At 37.3% G+C, this 25223-nt stretch overlaps 1 protein-coding gene across 1 annotated transcript in view; it reads right to left on the minus strand.

Annotated features, from left to right (window-relative positions):
- The window catches only part of AKAP6 (A-kinase anchoring protein 6), a gene marked incomplete at its 5' end in the record, with an annotated part of 228335 nt that overhangs the window by 174077 nt on the left and 29035 nt on the right, over positions 1-25223 (minus strand). Inside the window, 2 exons of the mRNA XM_084264174.1 lie at positions 6369-8150; positions 16118-16369. Coding sequence (XP_084120300.1) covers positions 6369-8150; positions 16118-16369 — 2034 coding nt within the window. The remainder of the gene's footprint in view (positions 1-6368; positions 8151-16117; positions 16370-25223) is intronic.

Genomic DNA, 25223 nt, shown 5'->3' on the forward strand with positions numbered 1-25223 from the left:
TGCTCTGACTCATCTCCAGCATGTACACATTTTAAGGCAATGATGCATCAACAACAGGAGATAGACTGGAATTTGATTTAGGTGGAAGTTAGTAGCAATGTATTATTTAAATAATTAAATATTTAGAATAGAGCATGATTTTGTTATGCTGTATGTTTCTGGAATATCCTGTACTTCCTCACAAGAGGATACATAAAATATAAGTATCCAAGAGCCTAAGTATATTATGTAACAGAACAGCTAGACCTTAAAATATTGTGAGAAGCACATCAGTATGAAAATATAAAGCAATGAACATTCTCTATCACCCTTCCATATTTACCATATTTAAGGGAATATTCAAATCCACAGTTTTAAATTCAATAGTTTTCTGTTTAATAATGGAGGCATTTCAACTCGCCCTAAAATCAGTGCAGTAACTAGTTAACAAGGTTACTTGAAGCAACTTGAAGCTCAAAAGTTACTTGAAACATTTCATAACAAACCAACCGCTTTCTGGTACCTGCTCCCTCTGAGACTGTGGTTATAGAGGACATCAGATGTGAGCTAGACATTGGGTGTAGACATATCCCTTATAATTGGTTTTAAATACTAGTGATGACATACCCTCAAATCAGTGCTTCTAAAATTATTTGTGAACAAATATTTTTCTGTTGCTCTCTCTCTCTTTCTCTTCTTCCTCCCTCCCCCCAAATTATTTTAAATGATTTGCCAAAAACTAAATGTAAAAATCTCTGATTTAAAACTGTCCAGTGCCAAATCATTCTGAGGTCTTCACACTGGCAATTCAAACATTTCTGAACAAGCATATGCTTGAGTATAGATGTGTTTCATTAAGAAGCATAATTCACGCAGTCAATTTTTGATGTAAAGTTACAAATTCAGAATTTGCACAACTTACAGACAAATTGCTGGTTTTGCAAAGATTGCTGGTGACAAACTCGCTCAGACTATTTGTGATAAAGCAAATGCCAAAGGAAAAGTGAATGTACTTGCAGGAGCTGTTTAAAATTCAAGAGAACTGCTAAGAGCTAAGTGTTTTGGAGAAACAGAGCGTTCACTGTGTTTCAGTATCACCTTTTAGTACAGAAGCATTTGTCTGAGTGAAAAGTGAGGGTTCCATATGTACACTGCATTACTGTTAATAATAGTTTAACCATATTGAAAACTGAGGGATGGGCTTTCAAAGCAGAGAAGTATCATGAGACTCAAAACAACAAAGCACAAACTTGACTACAACTTGAGTACAAAACGTGAAGTGACATTTTCAATTATGCTGCACAAAGCAGCAAGACTGCTGAGAAAACTGCAGAGTTGCCAAGGAATTTCTGGATCTGATCCCTCTTTCACATCGTTTTTTGTAAACTAGTCATCGACCAAGAGCAGGATTCTAATCTAAATTGAATGAAGCAGTATAGTAAGATTCAGAGATGAACAAATTTTGGCAAGGATCTTTATCCATTATGAAAAATACGCAATCTGTTTATTTTAAGAGGGTCCACATTAGAAGCAATGTTACTATGGTACTGAAAACAAGAGGACTGATGGGACCACTACAGCACTTTAAAAATCTGACTAGGTATCATAATAAAAAAACCTAAAGCAACCCAGTCCTGTTCCCTGATTATTATCTTTGGTTTTTTCTACCTGTTCTGTCATTACTGATTTCTGTTCCATGTTTTTCTTTCTTACCAAGTCCCACCAGCATTATCAGTTCCTACTAGTTTTTTACTGCCTTAACCCCACAGCCCAAACCTCTGTGCATGTTTTTCCTCTTAATGATGAAACTCTCCTCCAAACATAAATAAACTTAGCCTCCCCTAAAGCCATCCAGCTTCTACCTTAACTGTAATGGTGTGTTTTCTGTTCATTCATAGCCCAGAAGCAACTTAATCCCTTTCAACCTAAACAACACAAATTCTTTCCCCTTTTTGTCAGTTCTGCAAACATTTTCTAACTGATTCTCCACTGCCCAGACACCCAGACATATCTCCAGTGCAAACTTGCTCTACCAAGTCCATCATACCACTTGCAGAAGCCTACCATTTAGTCATCTTTTGTCAATACCCTCTAAAAATGCAAATCTTTCTCACCCAACCACACAAGCTATTTGTCACACTAACAAGCTATGCTACTGCAGTCCCCTTTGTAGACTGCACTGAGCCTTAGTTTCTCACAGACAGGGAAATTATTCTCATTACTCCAGTAATTCGGAAAAGGTATTGTTAGTCTCGGCTCCACTGAGGGATCTTGGGTCCAGAGGGGAAAAATGATTTCACGAGGGTGAGGGGATTCCTGACTAGCTCTTGAAAGCAAAATCTTGTATCCAGCTCTTTGCTGTATCATCCCTGGGACATGCTCTAATCCACAGCAGAAAAAACATGGACAACAGCATTATTTTATTCCCTTAGCACATCAAGAAAGTGAGAAGCCAGTGCCAAACCTGACTGGGCTCCCCAGACAAAACACAGAGTCAAGGGAGTTCAGGACAAATTCACAAAATGTGATGAGCTAAAAAGATGGGATCAATAGATATTGAATTCCTTCTTTCAAAGGAAATTCAGCTACCTGTTAGAAAAATGGAACCTGCAATAAAACAAGCTGTAAATCTGTATAACAGGGAAACCTCAGCCATTTTTCTACATAATTCCTGAAGCCTGTAAAGCAAACACATCTTCATTTAAATAGTGTGCTAAAAACAGTTACATTTCTATCATTGGTAATACTGTCCTCAAAAAATCAAGTATAATGGGATGATCAGTGACCACAGATGGCAGCACAAAGATGTCAGTAAAGTCAATCTAGTACTGACTATAAAGAAGGGGATAAAACTGTCTGAACAAGGTTTACTATTGTTATTATTGTTTTATTCATGTAAGATGATTGAAAATATATTGTCATTACATCAGGTTTTTTCTTCAAATTACTCAGTTTGCTAATAAAAATGGTGAGAAAATCAATTATTAGTATGATTTTAAGGAAAAGAGTTTTCATACGGAAAGCAAACCTTAAAGCACTCTGAAACTGATACTTTGAGGTCTTAGTGTTACATATGAGAAGTGGCAATCAGGTTTTTTTGGCAAAGAACTCTACTGACTTTGCTGGTGAGAATGATACTGTATCTTTTGCCTCTCCAGTTAGCATAACAGAAACTATTGAGATTAATCTGCATACTAAAAGTTCCTTTAGGCTAGGTATGAAAAGCTGAACTATAACAATAGGAGGAACATGCAGAATTTGGTATCACTCATTCTCACATTTAATTCCAAAAAGTAATTTCTGAAACATACAAGAAACTGCCCCAGAAATTGTTTTGTACACCAGAATGGAGGTACCCAGTGCTAAAAGTCATAAGAAGCACATGCAAAAGAATTAGCTGCAGTGCAAGATGAAATATGTCAAGAGCATGCCATATTTATTGCACAGCAAGCAAGTGATCTTATATAATAGCAAATGGGCCAGTTAAGCAGAATTCTGTTCGTAGACAGATAGATTAACAGCATGGTAATACCTGTGCAAGGACATGTACATAATTTGCAAATATGAAAAACTACTTTGCATCAGTGACTATCCTCCATGTAACTGAGAAATGAACACAGTTTCCAATAAATGCCTCAGCGTATGTTTAACAAATCGCTTACTATCAAGATATTACCAGATTTATACTAATTCAAAATTATTCCCGTCATAATAAAATACTGAAACTTCCTTGTTTGGCCTCTTACCTAGCTAAAATATGTCTTCCAATGATTTTGAGGCTGACAGTATTTCTAAGCTGTTGTTATCCCAAAATGAAAGGCTGAGTTATTTCAGATTGGTTTTACAATCTCAATAAAGAAAATATATTAAGCTAGACATTTGCTGCCATGCAACTCGATTACTAATGGGCATGAGCGTGCTTCTTCTGTCCTTAATTAAGTTCTCATTTCAAATCTGACTTCCTTAGCACAGCACTACCACGAACAGAAGTACTATTGAACTATTGCTAAGACATATAATCATGTAATTAGGAAACTCCTTTTTGAGTTGGAAACAACTTCTTAAATAACAGAAATAATGTAAATGCCAAATGACAATGATTAAGAAAGCAATAGCACACTTGATATCCTGCTAAGGGAATTATTAAACAAGAGATCTAGCAAAAGAAAGGACTTAATTGCAACACAGATAGAGTATTCTTAGGTAGATTTGTTTACAATATTTCAAAACATCATATAAGGGGGGAATTTTCTATTTTTTCTATTAAAGTACCTCAGCACATCAGCATAGTGGTTTTCTTTCTGTTTAAAGCTCACTTCCCACAACATACTTCCTAAGATTATTTTTGAGGTCTGTGATTCATGTTTCCTAAACATTCTTCAAAACCAGGAACACCGAGAAATTGTAGAAAAAAGGAACATCAGCCATAGGAAAGTCCTCAAGGACAAGAGCAGCAGCTGTAGCTACTAGCTAGAATGGTTACCCTGTCCAGAGAACAGCTAACTACCTTTAATTGCTGTCAGAGGCTCAATACACTCTCCAGAGGAGGCGAGGAGAGGATGGGGATAGGGAAGTGGGTGTTTACAGCTGCAGCAGTAGTTACAGCTGGTTCTTATTCCCCCCATCCTGGCAGAACTGAACCACAGCTGCAGGGAATGACACAAAGGCAGATGACCCCCAAAAAGAGAATTACCTTTTAAAGAAGTTTGAGAAAAATAAACTTGATGATTTGATAGAGTGATGCAAAAAGTTTCTCTGCCACCTGCTTCTTGCCACAAGGATGGTAGTCAGTGTCTAGCAGGGGGAGCTGGTCCCTAGACACTCACCAGTTTTATTACTTAAACAGGCTCTTGTAGTATCATTAGAAAGACAACATCTTACATATTCACAAACTGCTTTAATAGGATTTATTGCTTGCACAGAATGAAGGGCTCTGTATCTGTCAGCTTCATCTGGACTAATTTTCAACAATACACAAACTTAAGCACAGAAACAGCTTGTACTTATGAAGATGGTTCTTTCATCAGTCCGGAAGATGAACCCCAGCTGAGGGAACAACTTGAATCATTAAGTGCTGCCCTTCAGAGCTGACTGTTTCAAGGTTGACAGCTGCTGCTCCCTCCTTTGTTTAAGAAGAAATTTCTCTTTCTATGTTTCCTACCCTGACTTTATACTAAAACATCTGTGGCTCAACTACTTTTCTACTAGTCGTAGTACTTGCAATGTCTTCAAAAGTTATAGGAATCACGTTGTAATAAGCATTAACTGAAGTTATAAAACTAAGTCCTTAGTCCTTTTCTTAGCTCTTACAGAGCTTGATAACACAGAAGATAATGCAAATACCAGATTCAGCATTTAGATGCCAAGATCACCCTTCAATGCATCTTTCGTGAATTTTAAAGGATTTTGGAATCTAATAGAGATGGAATTTTCTTTTCTGTTACCATTTCTACTGAACTATCTTGATGTAGGACATTAAATGATCTGAATACAAGAGCTCTGGAATGTCCTAGAAGACAAACCATCATAAAATTGGAAAAACCCCATACAAACCAAACTATGAATTAAGATAATAATTGTATTTGAGTTGGCTAGGTCCTTATTTGATTATTCATTCAAATTCAGTTCCTTTTCTAAAGTTTACTTTTTTATTAGCTAGTCAAATATTTCCACTTTATAAAGAGTTACTTCTGAAGAAGTGATGACAGAAGACAACGATGAAATCCTACCTCATCTGAAGTTTAATGGGATAGTATCTTGCCATTATTGCTCTAGCATATTGCACTATTAAATTGTCATTATTTAGGAAGTATTATTTAAATTTAAAAAAAAAACTACCAAAAAACCAAGAAAAATGGATGTTATGCTTATTCCCACCAACACTTTAGCGAAAATAATCACTGGAAGGGAAGAGAACTGATTAAAAAGAAATGTGGTTATTATACATAATATGACAGAAATCAAGAAAATGATTCCTCTATTCTTGGATTAAAACAATTCTATTTTATAAAGAAAACAGGTAGATGATTTTAAGTATAGCTTAATTCAAATACAACAATGATCCCTGATTTTCCAATGTTGATCTTTCACTTTATTCAAAAAATAACCTACCATGTGCCTGATCTTGCCAAAGAGAAGCTCTATTGATAAAATAGTTTTGGCAAGTTTAAAGACATTGGTGCAAGTAAAATAATATAGGCAAATTCTGTACAGTTAGTTAAAGTTAACGATAGTCTATTATAATCACAATGATCATTATATTATAGTCACCAGTGAGATTATTTTCACCATTGAATGAAAACAAGAAAGCAGCTCCAACTCTGGCCATAGCTCCATCTCCATATATAGGTTTATCAAGAACACAGTAGCACAGAGGATTATTGCCTTACCTCAATTTTTTCCCATATGGCTTCGTAATTCTCTTGATGTTGTATATCTTGCATCAGTTGATGAATTAACGCTGATTTATTTGAGGCAGAAGTCTCATTCTCAGTGGGCTGAGAGATAGTAGTCCTTTCTGACTTTTCTTCAATGTATTTTTTAATGCAAGATGCAGGCATACAAAGATCTTCATCAGAGAGAATATCACTGAGAGGCCCGGATTCAATACTGTCACCTAAGGAGGATACTATATCACTTGAAGAGCTTGGTGAAATTCTACCCATTTTTTTGTGCTTTTTTGTCTGGTATGTTGGATACATTTCTGAATCTGAGTTCATTTCTGACAGCTCCCAGTCATCAATATTTTGAATGGTTTCTCTTCTGGGCTTTTGGGGCAGCAACTTTGTCAAATTTTCTAGTTTTAAAGCTAATACTTCAGTCTGCCTGAGATGTGAAGGAAGTGCTAAATATTCATCAGATCCATACCAGACCTCACCATCTTTGCTGTTTTTTTGAGTATAGCTTGGTGCTGAGGAGACGCTTTTATTATTCTTTCTCAGTACAAGAGGTGGTGACTTGGTAAGCTCAGAACCAGCTGAGGAAGCACTTGTTTGGCTACGTGTTGGTGAACTAAAAGGCTCATTTTTACCTTGTGATTGCCCATTTGGGTCTCTCTGGTTATGAGAATCTGATGATACAGAAGAATCTGTTTCTGTCTCCTCCAGAGACTGAGACTTATGAGAAGTAATACCGTTTTGTAGAGAACGTCCTCTTTTTTTGACTTGCATCGGTCCAGCTGCTTTACACATACCTCCAGGTATTCTGCTAATTTTCACTTTCTCTAGAGGATCGTGGGACTTCTTGTGCTTTGATTTTTCTTTACAGTTGTTGAAAGTCGATTTCCCTAGACTTATGGGACTGTCCTTAAAATGATTATTTATTGTGTACTCAGGATTTCTATCACCTATTGTATTTAAGCAATCGTATGACTGACTAACTGCCGACAGATTGTTACTGTAGGGTGACTGTAAAGCTAGGCAAAGCTTGGACCTGTCTGGTGGATCTAACAATGAGGGTGTACTTCTACTCATTTCAGTTTTAACCAGTTGAGAGATTTGCCTTTTTAAATCATTGGCTTCTATATAATCTTTAAATACATCATCTTTCAGAAATAGACCTCTTTTTGGCAATGTAGGCTGCGTAGGGGAGTCTTCATTATAGTTAAAGCAGTCTCTTATGGACCTCTTAGGAGTTGAGTTTTCACAGTGAGAGTGTTTGGTTTTTTCAGCAGTGTGCTGTGGAAGATTGCATTCTGATTTCTTTAATGTGGAAACTGGTTTGCTGTCAGTAGGCAAAACACTATCTTCAGAGCAAGGTCCTTTAGAAGGAGAGGAGTTAGCAGAAGGAGATTCTAGTGAAAACTCATGTGATGCTTTCTTGTCTTTACTTTCTTCTCCATCTTCTGCTGAAAGAGATAAGTGGGTTTCTTTCTCATTTAATGCTTCATTACACTGGGAAGCAATGGAATCAGTTGCTACTGCAAGTAAACCCACACTTCTGATAATTCCTGGAAAGTCCTTATCCATCTCACTGTAGTTCCAGGATTCAAATGATTTTGCTTTCCCTTGGCTTGAGGTCATTTCATCCAGAGCACCAAGCAAATCCTCACTAGGACTGTAGTCAGATAGTTCAAATGCAGTGATACCACAATCCAGTGACAAGTAATTTTGAGAACATTTGATGGTTAGCTGTCCAGAGTCATCAACTTCAGTTAAAGAGTCAAGACGGTCCTGAAATAGACAAAGAAATGGTACTTTTTTAGAAAATTGATTTCATATACAGCATACACACAGTAACAAACTATGAGCTTCAATGTTTCACTGCCTAACATCTAGAAAAGCATTCAGCTCTGACCTGTCTGTTTTTGCAGCACCTTGAAGATAAGCAAACCATTCTGAAGTGTTTGGGAATGAAAAATGGCAATAAACCTGAGAATGTTTAGTTCCAACCCAGAGCAGCAAGTTACCTAAAAACAGCAATTCACTTTTTATATTGGTGTTCTCCTCCTTAAATTCTGTGCTCAGTTCTACTCGCTCTGCAGGGGAGGGACTCAGAAATTCCATACAACTGACTCTTAGTATTTCCTGCGGGAACTACCCCAAACAGGAGGGAAGGAATCTTGGGGACTACTAACTATATCAGCTACCTTGTTAATCTTGTGTTCTGAGAAATCCATGCTGCACTACCATCTTTTAGTTGATTGCCAGAGTGTTTTTTCCAAGTGTCATCTAGGAACAATAGATATTTCTTCAAGTATTTATGTGTCAGAGGTTTTTTTCATTTGACTTTTTTGTTGCGTTATCAACTAAGGATTTATCTGCTATGTTTGGAGCACAGCTTAAGGAAAAGAAACTATACCCATGAATCCTAAACCTACGGGCTGCCATGTCCCCTGTCAGCATCTTCTCAATGGAAGTCCTTCAATCTCAGAAACACAGACATAGCCAGAGGACACCATCTCAAGGTGGCAAATAAAATTTTAAGATTAAATTTAAATTGTTTATAAATATTTTGGTTACTTATTTGGATGACTGACATGGTTTAACTCCAGCTGGTAACTAAGCTTCATGCAGTTGCTTGTTCAATCCTCCCTCACCAAGAGGATGAGGAGAATAGAAAGAAAAACAAACAACCCTGTGGGTTGAGACAAAGACAGTTTAATTAGATAACAAAGGAAGAGAATGCTCAGACTACATAATATTAATATATTAAGCAAGTGAGGCACAAATGCAATTGCTTACCACATGCAAACCCTCACCAATGCCCAGTCTGTTTCTGATCACACCTCTTGGCTAGCTTCCACCAGTTTACATACAGAGCATGATATTATATGGCAGTTAAAATCCACCTGAGCCACTTTAGTCTTGGCAGTATGATCCACCTGCTGGTTCTTTTGATGTTCTTCCATGACCCAGCCCTTGGGTACATTGGCATCTACATGACACACTTTCACAACCAGTTTCTCCAGCCAGACAGCAATATCTTGCACAATGGGGCAGCCCAGATGGGTTTGCCTCTGCACTGCCAGTTTCTCTGTTTCCATTGCTATAACCACCCCCACAGGGCACTGGCCACCATCCATGAGTCAGTACAGAGATAAAGTAGAGGCAACTTTTCTCATTCAACAATACCTAAAGGCAACTGTATGGCTTTCACTTCTGCAAACAGACTCGATTCACGTCCTCTTTCGGCAGTTTCTGTGGCTCTTTGTGTAGGTCTCCATACAGCAGCCTTCTACCTCTGATGCTTTCCCATGATGTGACAGGATCCATGAATGACCAGGGCATATTGCTTCTCATTTTCTAGTAGTTTATTATATGGTGGAGCTTCTTCAGCATGTCACCTCCTTTTTGGCATTCCAAAATCTTTGCCTTCTGTCCAGTCTGTGACCACTTCCAGAATTCCTGGGCAATTGGGGTTTCCAATTCAAGCTGTCTGTGTGATCAGTATTACCCACTTACTCCACATAGCATCAGTTACATGCTGTGTTGAACGGACCCTCTCTGAACATCCAGCTCAGCACCAGCAGTCTGAGTGTCAGGAAGGGCTGTATTTCAGTAGCAACCACCTCTGAAGCAGCTTGAACCCCCTCATATGCTGCCAATATCCCTTCTTCAGTTAGAGGATGGTGGGACTCTGATACTCTGTATTCCTGATTCCAAAACCCCAGGGGTCAACTTTGTGTCTCCCCTGGTGCTTTCTGTCAGAGAGTCTAGGTAGGACCATTCTCTCAGGCTGTGGTATAGAGCACATTTTTTACACCTGGTCCTGCCCAGACTGATTGTCTGAGCAATTTATCATTTAATTTATTCTAAAACTTGCAATTGTTCAGGGCCCCATTTGAAATAATTTTTCTTCTGGGTCACTTCATAAAGAGGGCTTACAATCAACCTGTAATTTGGAATATGCATTCTTCAGAAACCCACAAACCTGAGAAAGCTTGGGTTTCCTTTCTGCAAGTTGTGAACACACAGCTAATATTTTATTCATTACATCCATTATGAGCTGATAATGCCCATCTTGCTATTTTACTCCTGAAAACTGGATCTCCTGTGCCAGTCCCTTGACCTTACTTTGTTTTATGGAAAAACCACTTTCAGAAGGACTCAGACTATTCTCTTCCCTTTCTCAAAAACTTTTTCTGCTGAATTGCCCCATACAATGTTGTCATCAATGTACTGCATATGTTCTGGAGCCTTACCCTGTTCCAGTGCAGTCTGGATCAGCCCATGGCAAACGGTGGGGCTGTTTCTACCCCTGGGGCAGTCAGTCCCAGGTGTACTAGACACACCTTCAAGTACATGCAAACTGTGGCCTCCATTATGCTACCAAAGGAATTGAGAAAAATGCATTTGCAACTTCAATTGCAGTGTAGTGCTTGGCTAACTTTAACTCCAGTTCTAGCATGTCTGGCATGACAGCACTTGGTGGTGTGACTTCATTCAGGCCACCAATAAGTAGTGGTCGATCTCCTCTCTACATAAGACTTTTGCACTGGCCATATGGGACAGTTAAACAGTAATTGAGTCTTGCTGATCACTCCTTGGCTCCCCAGTTGACAAATGAGCTTATGGGTGGGAATCAGAGAATGTTGGTTTGGGCAATGTCACTGCACATGCTCCACTGTGGTAGCAACTGGCACTTGTTCTTCAATCCTCAGCAACTCCACAACAGAAGGGTCCTCTGTGAGACTGGAAAAAGTAGAAACTATTTCATTTCCTCCATCTCCAAGGCAGCTATACCAAAAGCTCACTGGTACCCTTTTGGGTTCTTGAAATGGCCTCTCATGTAGCAGTCTATGCCAAGAGGGCAATATGGTGCTTTTGCACTCGTTCACAGTTAGACTCACTTTGGCCTTCAGTACAGCCATCTTTTGGGATCCCCCATCACTCCAGAAATACAGATGGGTTCTGGCCCTTTGTAGCTTGATAGCATTAATGTACACTGGGCACTGGTGAGCCCCTTATGCTGTTATGGATCTGATGTGCCAGGCCATTGAATCCACACAGTCCAATAAACCTGGTTATCCCTTTCCACCACCTGTCTGGAGGCAGGGTCATGCTAGACCTGGTTGTATTATTTGTTACTGACCAATGGATTTGTGTGGTGCATGTGGATTTGAATCCCATCCTTTTTATTCACCTCTTGTAAGTACAAATCAGAAGCTTTGTACCATGAGATCAGAAGATCAGCCCTCCTAGTCTGGGAAACTGCCCACAGGAGACTGGAGAACTCATTTCCCTGGAAGAACCCCCATCTGAGAATAATTTTCCTCCATGTATCAGTGCCTCTGGAGTCGAAGTAGGTCTTTCATCCTATTTCCTCAGGTCCTCTCCATGGTCATGCAGGTAAAAAAAACACCAAGTGGTTCATGGTGTATACCCTCTATACCTTCTCTCTTGAGCAGAGGAAGAAATACTCATAATAGCTGAGATATTGGTCCATACAAGCAGGAAATTTCATGTATCCTCTTTGAGTTGCCAGATATCCCAGGACAGTTTCTCAAACAGCTTTTTTTATTTTTCAATCTTTCCATGGTAAGACACAGGCCTGTTGCCAGACTTGTCCACCCACTTCATTCACTATTGGTGCCTCTTCCTCTTTCTAGGCCAGTACTGCCAATGATTTGGCATACACGGGTGGTGCACTCTGTACAAACATCCACCACATGGGTCAGGTATGTTGGACTTCATCTGGATCTGCAGGTAACAGCACATTGTCCAGGTCATAATAAACCAGTAGCCTCAGATACTGGATACTTCTCTCCATGGTATTCCACTTGCCTGGGTGACATATAACATGTTCTTTGAAGGGATACTACTTGGATTTTGGTCTAAAGAATAATAGTCTCAATAAAGCAGGCTATTGTTTGTCATCTTCTGTAAACATACAATATTTAAGCCCTGTACTCTACCCACTCCACTTTCATTACTCAAAGTAAAAATATAAAAAATGCTTCGGGTAATGATGTTATTTATAGAAAAGATTGATTGGAAAGTTATTTATCAACTATAGTCTTGAAAACTGAAAATATCTTTTATTTAGCATGTTCTATCCAGATGTAGAACCTATGCCATGAAAAGTGCATTGTCAATAGCCCAGATTTAAAAGGGGAACTTTCTATAAATCAGTCAAATTTATATTTCTGGAGCTACATTTATTAAGGAAAATAATGACTAAACAATGATCAGTATTACAGCTGCATTTTCCTTCTAATCTCAGGAAAAGATTAGAAACTGTAAAACCGTATATAAATCAAGACCCTTTCCAAAGCCCTAAGGTCCTTCATTTCTCCTGAGTAATGAGCTCCATTCCTTCGTCTCTTAAAAATGTGTTTATTAACATTAATAAAATTTACAATCACATGTATTAAACCATCTTGCTTGGTCATTTTCCAAGCAGACTCTTAAATGTGTGCTTCAGAGGAGTGTTATTTCATGCCAATATTACCACATTTTTATTATTGTTTTTATTTCAGAAAAATATTACATTTAGTTATTTGCATGGCTATCAATAGAAATGCCTCAGTTTAAAAAGAAAAAAAAAGTCCCTTTTCACACAGTAATGCTTCTTCTAATGACTGTTTCCAATATCTTCTTGTATTTGAATTTAAACACACAGTACTGGAATTTTTTCTCTCTTTCAAACAAGCCAATTTATTTTGTAATATGTTTATATTGTAACTTTACCAACTGTTTGAGAACATCAGGATTCGCTATAACATAGCCTTATACTGCTCCCTTCCCTACTTCCTGGCTTTATCAATTGTGAAATAAAGCTCACGGGTTAGGTGCAGCTGGACAGAATTGTTTTTTCCCCCTTCTTATCTATATCTGAATTCTACTAATGCAGGAATTCTATTCCTGAAGGAGAAATGCTCCTTCAATATCTCTCCAAATTTATTTATTTTTTAAAAAGTATTTTCTTAATGTGACATCTCCATCATGGCAGGAAGCTTGCCTCATTAAACATTTTTTTGCCATGAAACTTTTTTTGCCCTTTTTTCCTGCTAGTACCTTATTCGGTATGGTGCTGCTGAGACAGCCAAAAGCCCAGTTACTGCCTTCCCAGATAATGAGCTGGGTTCCTAATCAAGCCAGTACAGTCTGAGCTGTACACTTTCATATTTTGGTAGCTACCCCACCAGCGTTATCCCTGTTCATTATGTTGAGGTTAGCTTGTGCACGTTTATGTGTCCTGCAGCTACTCTGTAAATACAGCCCATGTGGGCGAGTTACACTGCACTGGCTATGCAGGCTGCAAACTGAGCTGCAAATATTAAGATGAGAGTGTCTCACTGGACATAACAAAAACCTTGGCAGGTCACTTCTCCCATGGAGCTCCTCAGTTAACCTTGGCAGCCAAAGCCACTCTGTATTACACAGAAGACAGCTGACTTGAGGAGTGAGCCAAACATTTTCTGAAATGATAGGTTCATGGACTACAGAAAAGCATAGCATTTGCTGTACTGGTTCAGATCAAATTTCTGTCCAGTCCAGTATTCTGCTTATTGATCAGTTCTAAGTGTTTTCTGCTAGCAGAGTTATTAGAGATGGGTATAGATACACTCTTGTATGTACAACATTTCTACCTGCACTCCTAGGTTTCATCAATGAGCAGCATAGGGATTTCCTCATCTGGAAGTTATTATGGCTCCTATTTTCTTAGTTTTCTACATTTATTTTTTTAATTTCTTTCCTACTTCTGAGTGTCCTACAGTAATGAATTCCAAAGTACAAGTCGTTGTTGTGTGTGAAAGTTTCCTTCTAGTAATTTCAAACCAGATGACTTCTCAATATTAGGAGAAAAAAATAAGCTGTTGTTCGTGGTTCATAATCCCTAAGGAGTACTGAAAATTAGGGGAATGACTCTCCAAAGAAGGGTTATCTGTATGGTCAAAGTTTCTAGGTTTCCTCAGTCTCACTATTCACAGATGCATGAAAATCCCTAATAGATAATACTCGTATCATGAGCTTTACTGGTCCCATGATGTAGTCCTGTTTGGGAAAGGATACAGAGGAAACTCCAAAAAAAAAAAAAGATATATAAGAGTAGATACAGTTATTTCTACATTCTATTTATTTATTTCTGTCAAATAAAGCCACTACCATTATACCTGATGAAACGGTTGAGTAAATATCTGAAGGTTAAAAACTGCAGAGCAATTTCTGGGAACCTATTCAAGCATTAAAGCAGAAACTTAATATTGTGTCCCTGCTATTGCTAACCATTAATTTTACCAAATATAATTTATGATTTAGTTGAAGTGGAAAAAGAGAATTGTGTCAGGATACTTTGTCTTTTTTATTGCCATATAAGCTTATCTGGCAACATGTTTTTTCCCCCATGGAAAAATAATCTATGTTTCCCCAGTAAGTCCTCCCCCTGTATTGGGGGATGTTTTTATAGCAGTTGTAATCAGACCCAGATGGGACATTTCCTGTTTCTTAGTATCTGAATCTGCTCCTTCCTTATAGTCTGAAATCTCCATGTTCTTGTCATAAAATTATGACTTCACCCTAATTCACCACTCTGGATATTCAGATAATTATGGATTTCTTTCAGATTTCCCAGAGAAGTTTTTACCAGCAACAGCAAAGCAGAAACTGAATTTGAAGCACTAGGTACGTATCTATCAGGAAGAGGGGGTGTGGAAGGTGGGCCTGGGCATATCTGAGTGTTGATTTCAGGACCACCCACTCTGTTGTGCCAAAGACAAATATAAAACCCAACAGGGAGTACAGAAATATGGACATTTGTTTTAAACCTGAGTGATCTGAAATTCACGACACATTTAGGGGACTTCTGATCTCCTCTGTAACACAGGTTGCAGAATCTTAGTGCATTGACCTAGAGGTCTCTTTCTGTAAATGTATCTAATCCTAACAAAAGCATTTTATCCTAATTTTAGGACTTTCAGAAAATGAGGAATCCTCTAAACACCAAGGTTTTGTCTATTAATGATTAGTTACCCTATCCATTAAAAATATGCATCTTCTTTCAGTTTTAAACACTGAGTCAGTAGTGTCTAGAAGGACACTAAGATAATTTAGCAGTGAAGAATTCAAAGGAAAAAGCATTGTAGTCAAATGAATTCAGATTTACAAAGCTATTAAATGTGTTAATTTGACATCCCGTTAGAGTAAAAAAAAAAAGTATGATTCACGCATAATTGTTTCTTAGACAAAATGCATGACTGTTTAGAAACATGTTGCAGAATTGCCACTCAAACAAATTAAAGTCAGTGCTTTCTGCTTTAAAACAATGTTGACCTAGTCTGGAAAGTTATGGAAAGCATTGTGTAAGCTTCATGTTTGTGTAAACAAAAAGGGAAATATCTAAACTTTTCATTTAAGAATACAATGCACACAAAAATTGAGTTTTGAATTGGATATGAACTTTAAATTCCTGAGTGACTAGATCAAAGACTTTGGACTAGATACACCTCTGTGTTTCCAATCCTTTATGAAAACATTGCTAGCCACTAGCATGACACTTCTGAAAGTTGACCTGAATTTGCTTTAATTTGGTTCAAGGAGAACAGGTATCAGTCAAAGCTACTTAAACCACAAAATTAGCAAAATATCTAGAAGACAAGTAAGCCACCCTTAAAACTGTCATTCTAGAAATTTAAAATGTGCAACATGGATGAGCTGCTTCAAACACAGATTAAATTCTCAAATTTTATTTACTGTACCTCCTTAGTCTCTTCAGAAAATGCTTGCAGAATATCAGTCTGCCTGGTGTAGTTTCCATTGGCGTCTTGTAGTCCTTGGAGAATACGCTCTCTCAGAACCAGAACAGAAACACGTAGCTGGTGCCAGAGTAGTTGTACTGTATGGATATCCACTATCACATTGACAGAGTAAGACAGAAGCTTCAGGGAAAACTCAGTCTCTAGTAGAGCATGAATTTGTTCAACGTGATCAGATATATCTTCACAAATATCCTGTAATGGAAAAATAAAGGAGGTATTTAGCTACAAGTACCGTCTTTTCATGGATCAGCTCTACATTTTAACTACTTTTTATTAAATGCAGAATACATTATTTCAGAGAGTAAAGATAGTGTAATAAATGTAATTAATGTATCTGGGGATCACTTTTTAAATTATTTATTTTAAAAAATTTTCATTTATGGTCATGCTACAGCAACTGAAGCAGCAGCTGTCCTATTTGGCAGAACTGCTCAGTAAGTGCAGAGACGGTATACAGTAAAGAAGGACGGCACAACAAGATCACATGAATCAGAAGCAGAAAACAAACACTGTAAAGTGACATCCTAGAAGACAGCAGTAGGAATGAAAGCGGTAAGACTGCCACATGCATTCTCCCCCTCTGCTTCCCCCACTGCCCCGCCCACCACCAGTTAAAACACAAAGAATCTGATTTGTGCCATCATCAACAAAATTCTTTCAGACAGAATTTCCTTTTAATCTAGCCTCTACGGGCAAGTAGGGCAAAAGTCTGGGACAGATGCAATGTAGATAAGCTACTGCTGAGATCAATTGCTGATTGACAAGAGTTTGCTGATTTTTACATAGTCTTGTTCTGGACTGAAAATTGAACAGAAGATGATGGGTGGAGAAGGAGAAATGGGGAAAGGAGAGAAGCTGTAAACAGTTGTGTGGATAAAGCAGAAAGGAAAATGTAGATCACCAGGTTGTAAAAGGAAGGTTTTGATGGGATGGTATCCTCAACATTGAATAATTAATGTTCCAGATTTCTAAACTCTGTTGCATACAGCATAAAATATTTATTATTTGGTCTTAATTTTCTTTGTGAAAGGATAAATCACAAGCCTAAAGAATAGATAGGCATATACTATCAAGCTAACAACACTGCTTTGTAACAATTCTGTTTGAAAACTCTCTGTCAAATGCATGTTATAAACAAGTAAGGCAATATGATTAAAATACTGAAAAAAATCAGCACTGAATCCTAGAAGCTTGGGTTTTTTTCCCAACATCCGTGGCTTATGTGACTTAATACTATATTTTAAATTAAGACATTTCTTTTAAGAACTCCATAACCAGAAGGAAATTATTTTATTTAAATCCTTGAAAAATGTCCTTTTTAGTTAAAAGGTAACATAGCATCAATAAGTATGAGGTAAAAAACAAAAATTCTGATTCATTTCAAGTTTGCTATCAAAACAATTCTATCAGACATTTACAATGAAACCTTATGTCTTTGATGATACTCTTGTGGTTTTGATGAGTGTAGCAGACCAACACAAAAATCAGTAAAGATGAGTTTTTCTAACTTAATGGTGCAGTACAGTCATTTTTAACACTTCACATTTATTTGGAATCTTCAGCCTGAATGAGAAGTCGAACCATTGAATACATTAATTGTATGTATGTAACAAATTAAAACAAATACCTAGGTAATATTACAACACTTTAGTACAACAGATAGCCCACTAGCCCTTGAGAAACTATTATGGTTGCATACTATCAGTCATTACTCATTTTAACAAAGCACTGACAGCTAAATCAAGTCCGCTGTAGGAGTAGCTCTCAGAAATGCCAGAAATGAGCACAAAACATTGGAGTTTCAATGAACAGTTTTTGGGCTGCCTTGAGAGAGAGGCTATCACTTCCCCTCTATCCTCAGTGCCCTTGTGACAACCAGCCTCTACATTTGCAAATACAATATGCAAATACACAGCCTTGTCTGAGAACAAGTAGGGCTGCAAGTGTTCAGGGCTTCAAATATCCACACATCCAGGTGAGCAAATGGAGGCTCTAGTTAACATATTATATGTACTTATCTAATTATACAGGCACACAGACAAAGCTAAAACCCACAGAAAAAACTTTTCCAAACTTTGGAAATTATCCATGTATCCAACTACAACTGAAACACGACTGAAAGGCACAGCTGTATTAGAAATATAACCTTGAAGTTGTTAGTTGAATTAGTTAATTAGTTTGACAGAATTTGCATTCACTTCTTTAATGTTCTTAATATCTTTTTCCTGATGGACACAAATCAGTTTCATTTTAATTTCAGGTATTAAGAAATAGTCTGTTTCCCAGTAACTGTAACTTTGTAGACTCAATCTATAGAAAAATACCAAATATATCTTCAGTTAGTCATGTGAATTAGCTTAAGGTTGTACCAACCTGCAAAACAGGTTTGCATCTTTTCCAGCTGTATACACAGTTACATGCTGAATTCAACTGCCATAAGAATTCTCAGAGTGATTGAAAACACAAAGCCGTAAGAGGAAAGTATTAACAATGAGCAAATGTATCCTGACAATTGTTAGATATGGTTCTGAAAATATTGGTTAATAAATCTAGATAATACTCTAAATCAAGAATTCAGACCCTTACTACAAAAAAGTTTTCTCTTGAGCTAATGGCAGATTTCTGAAGTAGCCAAACGTTTCACAGCAATTCAGAGAACATTATACAGAAATGCAAATTCCAGCACCACTACAAGTTTGAAAGAGGCACATATTCAAGGAGACATACTATTAATTTTATATGGCTTGTTCCAAGTTGCTCATTTTCCTCCAAAAGCAAAGTATGAAGTACTTACAGACTACCGCAAGCATAGCTGCAGCCAAATGCTTTATGTACTAACAAGATAATTAATGGCTCTTGCCAGTTTCAGTAACATGGGGAGAACCTAAAACTGACCTCATCCATATCCTAGTAAAGGTCACAGATGCTAATCTTAACATACAAGACTACCATCTCAGCCAGAGACAAACGAAGTGCCAGCTCTTAAAGGATTTAGGGGGCTAACAGGAACCTTATGAAGTTCAACAAGGACAAGTGCAAGGTCTTGTATCTGGGAAAACAATACAGGACTGCAGCACAGACTGTGGTTCAACTGGCTGGAAATCACTTCAGTGGAAAGGGACTTAGGGGTCCTGATGGATAACAAGCTCAGTGTGAGTGAACAGTTTGCTGCAGAGGCAAAGAAAACCAATTAGATGTTAGCTACATCAACAAGGGTGTCACCAGAAGAGATAAAGTCGTTATCACATTCTACTCAGCACTTGTCAGGCAACACTTGGAAAATTGTGCTCAGTTTTGCTCCCCACTACACAAAAACGTTGTGGACAGGCTGGAGAAGGTGCAGAGATGGGCCAGTAGGACGCCCAAAGGACTGGGAAGCCTGACATATGAGGAAAGGCTGAGACAATTGGTTTTGTTCAGCCTTGAGAAAAGAAGGCTTAGGAGTGACCTCATCACCATGTTCCAGTAATTAAAGGGTGGCTACAAAGAAGACGGAGACTCCCTTTTTGCATGGAAAAGGTAAGGGGTATTGGGTACAAGTTACTCCTGGGGAAATTCCAGAGGAAAATTTTTCACAAACAACTACTGCAATAATCTTCCCAGGGAATTGGTGGATTACCCAACACTAGAGATTGTCTGGACAGGTTACTGGGCCATCTTGTCTAGCCAGAGCTTCAGCCAAGAAAGGCTAGATATTTGAGGTCCCTTTCAACCTGATATTCTATGATTATGTAAGCTCCTAATTTTACTGAAACTATGTATCAAGAGCTGGTACAACATGGCCTTATTGTCCTCATTCTTTGTAACTCCTGGCAGGTATTACATAGAGCAAAAACCAGCAAAAGATTGTCATGGGCCATTTTTACACTACGTATTTATACATAAACAACAGTAGTATTGCAAGATAGTACCTCAGTGCTGTCTTGAATGCCAGTTGCTCTTAGCAGAAGTGGCAGGTAGGTAAAATAAACTATGTACAATTAAGCAGTAAGAAAATAGCATTTATCCATTGGCTTCTATTTCTATATGCATAATTCCAGGTCAATTGAATAATATACAACCTACAAATATAAGCATGGAAATCCTTCCCCATTTTATCACTAAATAGTTTAATATTAGAAGCTATTATAGCCTGATTTTTAGAAAGCACCATTTACAAATCAACTTTTTGTAATCATTGATCTCAAACATTCAGTAAACATTTTTATTGTACACAATTTCATAGTGGTGTTAAGGTAAAGATTTTGTCATCCTCTCATGGGCTATCCTGTAGCATTGACTGTGGAATTTCCTAGGCTACAGGGGTTGTATCCATTTGGCTTCCAACTGCCCACTTCACTCAGTCTTCCAGACAGCTGATCCTGTACTTTGCAGCTGCTGGATCCATCAGACACCTCATAGCACTCCACATCAACTAAAATAGCCTGAACTGCAAACACTGCAGTAGACAAAGAAAAAGTTCATAAACAAACCCTCAAGAGTCAATGAAAACTAAGCTTTGATGTTGACTTTAAAATATTTTTTCTCTGCTGTTCAAGAAATTCTGTTAAGATGTGCATGGTACTACAAAAAGATGAAAGGTTGCAATATGTTGCTTTAAAGTCAATATCAGTGACAGAGAATTTATACTGCAGATTTCTGTTCTTTGATCTTGTATAAAAACCTCAGTAGGAAAAACAGTTGTCATTGAGTCTTGCAACTACTGTACATGAAAAATAAAATCTCTTATATAAGGAAAATGTCTATTTGGTCTATTCTTTTAAGTGCATTTTAATTTCTCATAAGACAAATATTCCAATCAGAATGTTCAGTCTTTTCTCTTCAGAAAAAAAATAGAATACCTGCCAAAGACTTTTCAGATTCATTTTTTTAATGCACTTGAAAATTATCAATTAAACTCAGACTGCCCTTTTATGTTCTCTATTATATAGAGAACAAGCACAGAAGAGGGGTGTTTACTGTAAAACTAATAAAGCTTTGCAGTTTTCAGAAAAGTGTTTTTCCTTTAAAATGCCCTCTGACTTCTCATAGAGAAATCATTTTTCATCTCTTATCTATGTGTACCTTCAAAAAGTGTTGTAATAAGGACAAAATAGTTCTTTTCTAATTTTGTATTATTGCTGAAAACGTAAGAGCCAGTTCTACTCAGATCATTATTGCAGCTGTTTCTAAATAAATGATTAAGTCAAAGAAAATAAACATACATGAGAAATCCAGAGTGTGACTAAGCAAAATCAACTGCCATGGAAAGCTTTAAACTCACTACTAGTCACAATTGTGTCAGCAAATGAGTTTAAGTGCTGTGGCTGGTATTGCTATGGCATTCAGTGACTAGGGGGAACAAATACATTTTAACAGGTGGAGAAAAGTGCAGCCAAAAAAAAGCAACCAGGAGGGTTCTATGCTGTATTCCGCTGACACCGACAGCTTGGAAACACGTTGGTCCTCAAAACAAATGTCTCTGCTCTTCCCTCAGGATAACAGCCATTCTACTGATACTAACTTTTCCTGGTGTACCATCCTTTTCTGCATATTATTCTCTTTCCCTACTTGGCTTTTATTTTGATTACTTTATTATAGATGATGACATCATCATTGCAAAATTTCAGTAAGTAATCTTCATTTTACCTTTTGCCAACATTCTCAGAAACTTGTTGGAATATGGGAAAGTTGTTAAATTGACAAGCATGTTTGCTCTGTAGAATTATTATTTTTTTTCTTTAAGAGACCCCTGGTTTCAGATTTCTTCAATGGAAATTTTCAGGTGTCACAGAAGACTAATCATTGTGCACACTTACAAGACTAGATGCTCCACTGTCTATATGCAAACATTGCTCAAAAAAGTTTTGAAAATATATGTCCAGTTAGGTGAACTCTAAGTAGGCCTGTTACCACTACATTCTATTATCTCAGGATGCAGTGAGTTACATTCTTATATCCCTCTACTTCAAAATAATGTGAAATAGATGTCAAATCATCCAGTCTTTGACAGAGTTGCTAAAATAGTAATGGTTTGGATGGGATTATTACAGACATGGAGGTGCTCTGTAATAATGTATTAGTAGCTTTTGTGATGTGTTCTATTAGGATTTTTCTTGCACAAGTATACTGGTTTACTATCAATCTACAGAGGAAATGAATAAAAAGAAAAGGAGTAAAAATAGGATAAGATAACACCTGCTAAGAACTTCAAGCTGCTAAGTAACAATGCCTGAAATGTTAATTGTGAAGCTCCTGTCTCAGGATTCCACCAACTTGCATTTGTTTTGCCATATGGGCTACTGCTGGGGCCAAAGTATCAAACATACTGGGAAGAAGCAAAAGGATTCTTTTGTCCAGAAGGCAGGCAGTTGCTGCTAGAAGCTGTTCCAGCTCACTTCCAGGACCAGCTGCAGTGCCTTACAAACCTAGGCCAGCCCATACCTTTTCTGCAGGAGGGGATGACTGCAGAGAAGACAGATTGCTTTCAAACAGCCTTTCAAACCCTTAAGTTTAATATAAAACCACTTTCTGTTCACAGAATTTACCTCAGGCCAGATTCTTAAATGGAAGGAAGCATTTAGTCCACCCAGGAAGCTTCAGACAGCTGATACACAAAACCACTCTACCATAAGTCCTGGGATGGGATTGAACTGAATAACCACAGGAGAAGTTATGGCAGTAACATGAGACACCTCTGAACTGGACTGAAAAAGTGTTGTGTAAACAAATCTGGACTAGCCATTCCAGGGATATTTCTGACATCGTTAAAATTGATGCATGAATTAATTTGCCTAAGAAATCACATATATGACCTGAATATGGCAACTAATTTGATGAGGGAAGTGATGTGATATCTGTAGCTCAATGATGCTTTCATATTCCTGAATTTCCACTGTTTCCACTCCGCAATGTGGGGAAAAAAAAATTATGACCTGAACAAAAAATAAGAAATATATATTTAAGAATAAGAAATATATTCTCATCCATCCCATACTCAGCCAAGCCCATGTTTAGAGACTTTGCCCATGAAAGTTAACACTGTACATTTCTTCAATGACTAACCACGCAACTTTTCATTTATCTTACTTTAAGCCTCTTAAAGTGTACTGATTTTTATGAAGAAACTTTATAAGTTTTTCAAAATAGTGTGTAAAAAAATTATAACTTGATAGAAAAAGTCCTATTTGTGCTTACTAAAATCTGGGTTTGTATTACACCCTAGAAGACAGTATTGCATGGATACTCCAGAGGTGATTTTCATGCCAAGAAGATAGATGGTACTAAACTGTGCAATCCAGTAGCAAGTTTATATTCTAGCTACTTCTGACAAAAAATGAAAAACAACCAAAACTCAAACCCATATAAAAATCTAGACAAGCAAGTGGCAGCGCAGGCAAGTTTTGAAAAACAATAAGCATTTTTCAAATGCCTGTTCATTGGATTATTATTATAATAGCATATATATTTATCTTTAACCAGTAATTTAAGATCACAAAGAAATGAAAAGCCCAAGGTAGTTTTATACTAAGCATTCTCATCATGTGTTATAAATTCATATCTACTGAAATGGAAGAGTGAAGACTTACTAGAGCATCCTTCAAATACCTCTTCACACAGCTCTCAACTGCTGCTGCAATAGTGGAATCATGTAGGAAATACTTTGCTGCTTTTTTTTTTACTCTCTACTCAGCACTTTCTTTCCATATGTACTAAATGGAAGTTAAAGGCATTTCTAACATACAAAATTACCATATACACATGAAAACTGAGGATGCAAATAGGACAACTGTCTCATGGTGAACATATACCCTCTGCTGTAACTGAAAGAACCAATTCTTTGTAGCCTGGCCAAGAGCCTGGCAAAGTCTTACCTCAGTATAGAGAATAGTTAACTGGCTATTAGGAAAACCCTATTATCATTTCAAGCAAGACATAACAAATATTAAATGTGATAAACAAACATTTCAGCTACATGAAGAAGCAGAAATAAAACTACTCCTATTATTTGATTGAACTTTCATAATTTGACCTGCAATATAAAATAACTAGTTAACACACTAATAGTTCAGTAATTTTGCAGCAAAATTATTATCCTTTTGAAAACAGTGAGTTTTCAAAGCTTTATACAGCCAACCTACTAGTACTCTGGCAGCTCACATCTGAACATACCACACTCTTGTTCTCATTTTAAGCTTCAAGATTTGGAATTACTCTTGACATGGACCAGGAAAATTTCAAGAGTTCTTCCAGCTTTCTGAAGAAAATCTTTTCTGAAGACAATTTTTGCTATCTGAGCTGTTTTGTGATGAGCTGGTATCTTTTTATTGTTTATACAAGAAAATAGGTGCATTTCTCTTAAAAGTATTTTTTCTATTTATAGATGTCTTCAGAAAGACTTTTGTTCTTATTAAACTCAATAAAGTTAATTAGGGTCTTTGGTGGAGATCAGCTGCCCTTAAAGAGTATAGATGAAAGAAAAATTTCTTCGAAGAAAGGAAGTTTCAAATAACAAAGTGTAACCCCACATAAATAACACAAAGTATTTCAGGCATCAATGAACTACTGAAATGTAGGATGTCAAAATAAATGAAAGGAACTGCAAGTTCACACAGGACAAAAATTCAGTCCATCTGCACAGACATGCAGAACATGAGAAAAATTATAATAAAAATGTTTTGACTTGGCTGAAGCCAAAGAATGCTAACCTCATTCACTTTCTTTGACTAAAGGTTAGCAGCTGTAACAGAATTTGATGAAGGAGACTCTCATGTCACATGCTCAATGTGGCGACTGTGTTCTCCTTTCTTTTCTGGAACAGGTCAGAAGTGAAGAACTACCATCTGTGCCAAGTTTTCTATAATGAAAATTCATAGCACATTAGGAAGTTTTCAAGATAAGTGGTTGCTTTATATCAGTGCAGCTAAGCCGCCAAGAGCTTCTGTGACAGGTTTTTAAAGTTACTTTCCATCAGACATTGTTGAGGACAGCAAAAAGTACACAAATTTTCTTGTTCTTTATTAGCAGATTTTGCTTTATTAGCACTGTTTTTCCCTTTTATGTTGTT

The sequence above is a fragment of the Gallinula chloropus genome (genome assembly GCF_964237585.1).
Source record: "Gallinula chloropus genome assembly, chromosome: 4".
In the NCBI taxonomy this organism is placed as follows: Eukaryota; Metazoa; Chordata; class Aves; order Gruiformes; family Rallidae; genus Gallinula; species Gallinula chloropus.